The sequence below is a fragment of the Malurus melanocephalus genome, unplaced genomic scaffold, assembly GCF_030028575.1.
Source record: "Malurus melanocephalus ecotype Western Australia unplaced genomic scaffold, MMel_1.1 scaffold_239, whole genome shotgun sequence".
NCBI classification, from domain to species: Eukaryota; Metazoa; Chordata; class Aves; order Passeriformes; family Maluridae; genus Malurus; species Malurus melanocephalus.
The window spans coordinates 23,595-33,398 of record NW_026623471.1 but is presented as its reverse complement, the minus strand read 5'-3'; the positions used below and the strand labels follow the sequence as shown (position 1 = coordinate 33,398).

The following is a 9,804-nucleotide window of genomic DNA, read 5'->3' as shown; positions in this document are numbered from 1 at the left end:
ATCCAGCCAGCACTCCAGCCTAGGTCAGCTTGTGCTGTCACTCACAACAAACACATTGCATAGGAGTGATGACAGAATCCAATCTGAGAAAATTCATGTCAGAAACATGGTCAAGAAGAAAGAGCTGCCCAGCATAATTTTGGGAACTTACAGGAAAGATGTGAACATCCTTCTTGACAGCCAGCAGCAGTCAGAACAGGGTTGGAGCAGCAAAAAAGGCTGATGTTAATGCTCCTTGAGAAGACCAAGAACACACAGCCAAGTGATGCCAACTCAGCTCCTTTCCCTGTGTTTCAGCTCTTGGACTGGCTATAAAAACGTTTTATTTATTTATTTTCATTTAGAGCAGCAAGCTTTCAGCATTTGTGGCAGAAGAGTCTAGAACATTTTGKGAGYTCCAGCTGTAACTGAGCTAAACACATCAGAAGAGCTTCTCCACTGTGGGCAGGGCAAAGCCTTTGGGGTTTTCAGGCAATCCCATCCCTATAGGGCATTGAAGTCAATTTTTTCCACAGCTCCGGACCACACTTTTTTGACAACAACCGTCCGGGACAGGCTTTGCGCCACAGCAAGGACATCGCTACTGCATTAGCAAGGTCTGCTCGGTGCCGGGTGCCGGGAGCGGGGCGGGATCCCGGTGTGAGGGATGGGGCGGATCCCGGTGTGAGGGATGGGCGGGGCCGGGAATGGGGCGGGATCCCGGTGTGAGGGATGGGGCGGGATCCCGATGTGAGGGATGGGGCGGGATCCCGATGTGAGGGATGGGGCGGGATCCCGGTGTGAGGGATGGGCGGGATCCCGGTGTGAGGGATGGGGCGGGATCCCGACGTGAAGGATGGGGCGGGATCCCGATGTGAGGGATGGGGCGGGATCCCGGTGTGAGGGATGGGGCGGGATCCCGGTGTGAGGGATGGGACGGGATCCCGGTGTGAGGGATGGGGCGGGATCCCGGTGTGAGGGATGGGGCGGGGCCGGGAGGGGGGCGGGGTCACGGGGGCGAGGCTGAGGCCGGACCCTCTCGTGCCGCCCGCCCCGCGCAGCGATTGGCTCTCCTTTTCCCGCGTGACGCGTGGCCGCGCGGTGATTGGCTGCGGCGCAGCCGCGGGCGGGCGTGGTTGCCGCGGTGACCGGGAAATGGGGACATGGCGCCGGGCAGCGCGCAGGGAGCGCCGGCCACCGGCAGGTACGTGCACGGTCCCCCCACCCTCACCGCCACCCCCGCTCCCCCGGGGCGGCCGCCGGGGTGATCGGACTCTTCAAGGAGCCGCGGCGCCGCCCCTATCTGCCTGGGGCCTGCGCGGGAGGCATGGTCGGGCCCGGCGGCGCCGCCCACACTGAGGGGGCTGGGGGTCGTCGCGGGCGGCCGCCGGCGAGTGATGGCGCCTTGTGGTTCCTTCCTCCGGCAGGAACGGGCCCGGGATGGCGGGCGGAGGCCCGGCGGCGCACTGCGTGTGCATGGTGTCGGACTTCTTCTACCCCAACMTGGGGGGCGTGGAGAGCCACGTGTATCAGCTGTCACAGTGCCTCATCGAACGCGGCCACAAGGTCCTGGTGGTCACCCACGCCTACGGTCACCGCAAGGGCGTCCGCTACCTCACTAGCGGGCTGAAAGTCTACTACCTGCCCCTGAAGGTGATGTACAACCAGTCCACGGCCACGACGCTCTTCCACAGCCTGCCCTTGCTCAGGTGCATCTTCGTGCGGGAGCGGGTGACCATCGTGCACGCCCACAGCTCCTTCTCCGCCATGGCCCACGACGCCCTGTTCCACGCCAARACCATGGGGCTGCGGACGGTGTTCACTGACCACTCCCTCTTTGGGTTCGCCGATGTCAGCTCGGTACTGACCAACAAGCTGCTGACAGTGTCCCTGTGCGACACCAACCACATCATCTGCGTCTCCTACACGAGTAAGGAGAACACGGTGTTGCGAGCAGCCCTGGACCCGCGGATAGTGTCTGTCATCCCCAACGCTGTCGATCCCACCGACTTCACTCCAGACCCGTCGAGGAGGGATGACAGTACAGTAACAATTGTTGTTGTCAGCAGACTTGTTTACAGAAAAGGTAATGGGCGATCAAATGTGATCTTGTTTTGGTTATTTTCTTTCTTTAGAAAGGTCTTGGGTTTCAGCCTATCACTTAGGCTGTATCAGTGGTATGGATGGAATTTTCAGTGGGAGTGGTGAGGTGGCTGTTCTGAGCTTTTGTGTATGTGCACTCAAGAAGAAGAAATGTACATTTCTTTTTGCACATGTTGGGTTCAGAGGTGTGTTTCCTTTGTMATACTGAASACACTGAAAACTGTAATTTGTAAAATGGAAGGTTTGGCTTTTGTTGGACAAGGTTTAGAGYCTAAGCCATATATTCTGTTAAAGATGCTTTGGTTGTGTTTTATTTAATCAAGTGACAGCAATTTTTTTTCCATATTTATCTCCTGAGAGATCACAAGTTGCTTTTTTTCATAATTTTATGTACAGTAGTTAAACTGTCTTCCAGAGACTTTTTTTTTTTTATCTGCTCTTGAATAGACATGTAGAAGTGGGCTACATCATAAGAATTTCTGAAAACAAATGCAGTAATGCCTTCCCCTAAATTTTCTRCTCTTAGGTATTGATTTGCTTAGTGGTATAATTCCTGAGCTCTGTCAGAAACATCCGGAGTTGCATTTCATAGTTGGAGGAGAAGGGCCAAAACGAATCATACTGGAGGAAGTCCGGGAAAGATACCAGCTACATGACAGGTTTGTTCTGTCAATGTCTATGACCCTTCAAGGTACTTCAGAGTGGGGGAATTGTCTGCCTCCCTCCCCCAGATAAACCCCATAACTTGAGGCTGGAGGCCTAAAGGCAAGGCAGATAAATCAGACACTGAAGACTTTGAGAGCTGGACTGTGATCCTGCCAGTGAATTCTTGTTTCTGTGAGCAGGCCCTGAATGAGCYTTCACTCAAGTCATAGAAAAGCTGACTTAGGTATAAATTTATTATAGTCCTCTCTGCAACTGTTATGCTTGGATCACATATGGCATCAGGCATTAACAGCTCATTTGTGCCACTGTATGTGATGATGATTGCTAATTTATTTTATTATTTCAGTATGAAACCCTTAAGCATAGGGCTTATCTCGTGTGTGTTATTGTGGCACTACAAACATGTTCCCTGGTGCTACCATGTTACCAGAATGTTGCCATGGTACATATGCATTTATGTRTTTCTCTGGGGTTTTCTTGATCAAGAACAGTTTCAGGTTCTTAATTTTTCATTTTCTTTTCTAGGTTTTTTGTAGCCTGTTTTGTACTTGAGTCAGTGATTCCCCCAATTAAAATTACAGTGTCATTCTCATTTTGCCCTTTAYTATTTTCCACTATCTTTTCAAAATGATAGGTCCTGATCATTGTATCTTAMAAAGTTTTTCCCTTGTCAGATTGATCAGACCTCACACTGAAAGTTCAGGTAATGCATTTGACAAATTTAATTATTAACTGAATTAAGTCATTTTTTTCTTGCAGAACTAGAAAGCTCAGTTCTGGAGGCAATTGTCATTAAAACAGCAACTTGTCCCACCAACATTATTTCCAGAAGTTTCTTTCAGTGTGACCATAAAAAAGCAGAATCTTCTRTTTCTGAAGTAAATTTTGCTATAAAAATTTAGAGAAAACTAGACCATGGTGCCTGTATTTCTCTCACCATGTAAGTGTGAACCGTTGCCACCTTTTTCAGAATATGTGTAACGCTATACAGCATTATTATGATCCAAATCTAGTGTTTATATTCAGAATATGTGTAACACTATACAGCATTATTATGATCCAAATCTAGTGTTTATTTCTGGCTTCTTTTTTTTTCTTTTTCCTCTTGTATACAGGGTGCGTCTTCTAGGAGGCTTGGAACACCAGGATGTTAGAAATGTCCTGGTCCAGGGGCACATTTTTCTCAATACTTCCCTCACTGAGGCCTTTTGTATGGCTATTGTGGAAGCAGCAAGCTGTGGCTTACAGGTAAAAAAAATCTCAATATCTAGACAGCATGTATCCATTTTAAACAAATTTCATAATTAAATAATATGTGCTTGTAACATTTTATTTCATCTGAGGCTCTGTCTTCATGGAGGTAAGCAAATATTATCCGCATTTACAGATCAGCTGAGACAGAAGGGTTAACTGAAACTGTTTTAAGCTCTGAGAAGAATTTTTGTGCAGAATTGGGAATAATATGTATTCTGAACTCAGTTGTCTGAACTAGCCAGAGTGTCTCCAAAGCACTGATTTGTATGTACATCTTTACAGAGTTTTGGAGTAGCTGGTGTTCACAAAGGTTTACTTTGACAGTACTTTGAAAGAAGCTGTAGAAAAATTGCCTTACTATTAGTAGGGATTCAAGATAAGAGTTGGAGAGAAAACAGTAAAGGCCCTTTYTGACTCATTTACAGCCCACATTGACAACTCCAAAAGAAGTTGAATCAACAGCCATAAAGAACTTAGAATTTCACATTTAAATATAAAGAAACCTTATTAAAAAGACAGACTGATAAGAATGCCTAATTTACAGTAAGTATAGAAAATGTGACTTCAGTTTTTTCTTYACTTCAGTACCCTTTGACCACAGTTACTCAGTTGTAGTTACTCCCCTGTCATCTCTTTTCTTCTCTAGAAGTGAGGAAGTTGTGCAGTTTCTTATTGCCCAATGTTTAGGGATGATTGCACAATGTGAGTCTTAGTAATTTCTGATTTCCCTTTAAAAATAATAATTCAGATTAAAATTACTGAACTGCTAAATAAATTTTTGCAAGTGTTCAGTAGCCTAGGAAACTGAAAGTTAAGTATGTGGTAAAATTATCTTCTCCAAATAGAGGTAACAGTTTTTATGAGATACTTTGGAGGAAAAGTCCAAAATCTGGTTACACGGGTTTAGTTGTGTACTGTGGCAAACACCTTCAGGAAAGGTGTTTTGTAACCACTCGTTAGATCAAGTCTTCKGTTTTATCATTGCACCAAAGGATCATTCTGTGCAATGTTAAAGGTAATCTACTATGCTCTGGCTTCTCTGGGTCTTCATCCATGTATAGGTCAGGTTCCCAAAGTATATTTTCCTGTTCTTTTAAATTGTTACATCTAAACAATATAATAGAATTGTCATCTCGCCGTTTCATTTGTTAATGTCGCATATGTGCTGTTTCTTGTGTTTCTTTCAAAGGTGGTGAGCACAAGAGTCGGTGGGATTCCAGAGGTACTTCCAGAAAATCTTATTATTTTATGTGAACCTTCTGTGAAATCCTTGTGTGATGGAATAGAAAAAGCTATTGCCAAGCTCAGATCAGGAACTCTTCCATCTCCAGAAACTGTTCATAACRAAGTAAAGACATTTTATACGTGGAGGAACGTAGCAGAGAGAACTGAGAAAGTATGTATAATCACTGCTTTTAAATTTTCTGAAAATGCATTTCTGAAACAACTGTTGCTTTGAAATATTACTATGTACACTCTGTGCATTCTTCCAGTGTATTTTTTCAGCATATTCTCTGTCAAACATTTATGGTTAAAACATTCAGAAAATGCTTTTTGTTTTCCCCAAGTACATCCCCAGATAGGTGGGGTTTTTTTTTTTTCTATTTTTATTTTCTTACATGCCATAACTGCTGGTAAATAWTGTGAAGAAAAGCCTAGATCTTTAGTTAGATTTCTACTCATTTATTTATTCAAATCTTCACACAAAGTAGGTTTTCTGGCATAATTGAAAAATGTGCTGCATAAGGTGTATGACCAGGTAAAGGCAGTTCATGACAAAGCTTTGCCACGTGCTAACAAGTGGTTTAAAATTGTGAGAGGTAGTTTAGTGCTGGAAGGCTGAACACAGCTGAGTTTACATAAGCTGTGGTTGTAATGAAAATTAATTTTCATAGTTTTCAAATTGTGCTTCAGAATTAGAAGTTCGCTTCAGTATAAAAACTGCCTTTAGTGAAGAATGTTGCCTGCAGTGATGTTACAAACACCTCTGGAAATGTATCATCCCTGACTTTACTTCCTATCTTTCAGGAAGGAGAGAGTAGCTGAACCCCATGTCTTTTACTTACATTGTGGTGCACTCATTTATATATCTCTTGTAAGCCTCGTCRAAGTGCCATGTACAACCAGTTTATTTTATTATTTTCAAGTGCCGTCAGTACCATTCATTTTATAATTTTGTATGCAAACAGTATCCTTCAATGAAAGCAGCCATTTGAATTGCAAAGTCTTGATTTGCGTTAGCCCAGATTTGAGTTTCCTTTATTCAGAAAGCCCTTTCTTAAAAAAATCCACCAGTGCTCCATGAAGGAAAATGCTCATAAAATTGGTAGAAGTATGCATAGGTCTTAYGTTGTACAGAAGACAGTTGCTGGCTAGCACATTGTCAAGTAGGATGAAGTCTGTAACATTCTCAAAGCAAAAACTGTGTCTTTCAAGCATTTTTGGAGTGGTTTGTAGTGGGTTTGTGGTTGGCTGTGGTTGACATGTATAATAAGTCATAGCAGCACRTATTTGCTTTATGCAATAATTGAACTAGCGTTTCTTTAAACAAAAATCACGATTATGATTTGTTTCATTGCTGAAATACAGACATTTGGAATATTGCCAAGATCACCTGTGAGTTTATCCGTCTTTGTGTTAAAATCTAGTAATTGCATGTTCAAACTCTTGCTATGACTAATGTGAATTKGAGATTAGAACCTATTCAATTAATTAAAACCCACAACCCTTTCTGTATAATGTCACATGAGAGACAAATTATTCAGCCTTCCTAGTTAATGAAATACTCTTGAAGTTTATAAAAAAGAGAATGTTTCATATTTCTCCTTAAATAAATGAATGAAATACCTAAAACAGGACTCATAAATCAGCACTTAAAATCTTCAAAGCTTTTTGGGGGGTAATATTTGTCCCATCTGGTAGCTAAGAACAGATAATTTATTTTGCATACTGATGGCAAAGTACTGCCCGATTTTTGAGGTAGAAGCAATGTGTTTTTAAGATCTTCCTTTCTGTCTCCTCTCTGTTTAGGTGTATGACAGAGTTGCAGATGAAGTGGTTTTACCAATGAATGAGCGACTTGACAGACTAATGACTCACTGTGGCCCAGTGACTGGGTGTATTTTTGCTTTTCTTGCTGTTCTGAACTTCCTTCTCTTGGCGTTTCTGAGGTGGATGACTCCAGATTCCATTATTGATGTTGCAATAGATGCTACAGGACCTAAGGGTGCTTGGACTAAACAGTATTTTTGTGGGAAAAAAGGAAGAGTTAAAGAAGAACTTCCAAACTCCTAAATTGCTCAAGTGGAGAGGAAAGGACACATCAGTCACTAAAGGTTTTAATGCTTGCTGACAGAGACATTACTGTTAAAATTCTTGAGTTTCTTTCTGAACTTCTTGGAAAGAAACTTAATTCACTGTGCTACCTCAATTTAGTATGTTTTTAGTTCAGTTTCGAATTCATGCAAATTTATAAGCATCTCTTTTGCACTTAAAACTGAGAGGAGAACATGGGTTTTTATACGTGTCAGAAGCCTTGGAAACAAAAATACAAGATTTTTCTTGATAACTTGAACATTGCAGAAAGGGACTACAGTATTTGAGAAAGCAAAACACAAAAATAGTAGCTTACAGTAGTCCCTGCTAATCCCTTATATTTACTGTGATTGTCATTTTAAGATTTTATCTCAAAATAATTAAAAGCCCAACAAAATACACCTTTTTTTTTTCATAAGATGAAAATGGCACTTGAAATTAGTAATAAGTCCATTGCCATGTAAATTTCAGAGACTTAGTTCTAGCAGTTGTGCCCGGTGGCAGTGTTTTTCCTGCACAGCATTATTGTTTTGAAGTTCTTCCCTAGTCAGAGTTGCTCATCTTGTTGATAAAACAAAATTTCATWATGATTTTCTGATATTTTCAGAGGTGCTAAATTTGTCCTGTTCACTTTACATGTGTGGAAGTGATATAAAGCTTATAGTGGTTTTTGTTTTTGTTTTTCAGTACATAGGTGAAGAAATAGTATTCTTTAGAGATAATACAGCCTTCAGAAACATCTCAGGCCTGAAAACTTCCAGCAGACTGTGCCAAAGTGTGAATTAACACGTGTGTGTGAGAGAGCACAATCTGTGAAGGGCTTAACAAGCACACTTGTGCTTATTGCTCTCTCCCACCTCCCACCTGCCCATCCCTTTTCTCCCCCATTTCTCTTTCTCTTTTCCCTTACTTATGACCAAAGTGGCATTTCAGTCCATCCCTGGGAGGGACAGTGTWCAGTGTGAATGATTTCACCTCGTCCCCATCAGAGACACTGTCTGGCAGGTTGTGTAAGGGAAATCTGGGGAAGGTATCCCTAAAGTGGAAATAACCAATGGCTGTGCTTTTCATGGAAAGACAGAGAGAGAGGAGCATCTGTGGGGATTCCTGAGTCCTGGATGATGCATACATGGGGCAARGGCACAGCATTGTACCAGTGTGTGAGAGGAGGCATTAATTTCATTTGTGTCAGTCACCTCTAAAATTGCCCCTTGTCTGAGGCACTGGGTTAATTTATTTTTCAGGCATCACTAATGACAAGCTTACTATTTTATGACAGGAGTATTGAGTGCTGTTGAGCACTGTATTAAWATTAAAACTGTGCAATATGAAAACCCTTCAAGGGTAGTATTARATAACACACTTCTTCTGCCAAATTCATCTTGTTTGGGTAGAGATGTAATTACACATTAAGCATTTTATAATTTTACTGAACRTATTTTCATGGAACCCAGAAAGATAATGTCAATTAATTGCCATATATAAAGTCTATTTTCTYCTACTAGAATTTTTAGTCTTTGATAAGTAACATACAGCATATAATATTACAATTTGAGTTTTTGAAACTCTGCATTAAAAGTGAACRTCATCTAAAATGGTGCCACAAGGATTAAGGATAAATGGGTGGAATTAAGCTAATATTTTACTTTTCTAAGTTATTCTTTTTTATTTTAATTCAAGCATTCACATTTCTAACAACCTTTTGAAAATACTGATTGTCACTCCAGGGAAATATATATATATATGTATTTTTAATAATATTTTATTTGTTCTATTTGGTTTCCTGCAACATCTACAACCACAAATCAAAAGGATTGTGTGTATCTATTCAAAATATTTTTTTCTTTTGTGGAACATGGTGTACTTATGAATAACATAATAAAACCTTGTTATGGTTTTGTTTACAAGACCAATGTAAAGTTTATCTAGAAGTTTATTTACCTTTGTCCAAAGAATGAATACATTTCTTTAGTATGTGGGAACATGTAATTAGAAAATACAGAAATACACAGCATGATGCTGCTTTCCATTACTGGTTCTTGGAGTTCTTATGAGAAAAATTATTAAAAAAAACCATTCTGTACAAGCTCCCGTACAAACTTAGCCCATAGCTGGTTTCTCAAATAATACCACTTGTATTATGCAGAGCTCTCTGGGAATGATTCRCTCACTGGCATTGTGCAGTGAAGTGTGATGTCACTGAACCTTTTATGGTTTTATAAAACATCAGTGGGTAACACAAAAAAGTTAAATAATCAGAATACTAAAAACAAAAAAAAATTAACTGAGCTAATCAGTGTAGTAAGAAATTAATAAAATAACTATTTAAAAAAATTAAATGTTTCAATTGTGCTTGTAGGTAACATTTGATCCTCGTGAAATCCCAGGGAACTGTTGCCAAAGCGAGAGTGATKCTTATTAAGCAATGTCTTGCACTGATCAGAGCCTCTGGGAGGAGGGGTGGGAGGAGGAAGGGACATGCAAACC

General features: G+C 41.4%; 1 protein-coding gene across 1 annotated transcript; it reads left to right on the top strand.

The window, feature by feature from the left end:
* Positions 1-1,099: 1,099 nt before the first annotated feature.
* PIGA (phosphatidylinositol glycan anchor biosynthesis class A) lies at positions 1,100-9,224 on the top strand. Its single transcript, XM_057375119.1, has 6 exons — positions 1,100-1,183; positions 1,407-2,065; positions 2,609-2,741; positions 3,864-3,996; positions 5,192-5,398; positions 7,033-9,224. Exons 1-6 carry the CDS (start codon positions 1,143-1,145, stop codon positions 7,294-7,296), a joined length of 1,437 nt encoding a protein of 478 aa, XP_057231102.1. The 5' UTR covers positions 1,100-1,142; the 3' UTR covers positions 7,297-9,224.
* The last annotated feature ends 580 nt before the right edge of the window (positions 9,225-9,804 follow it).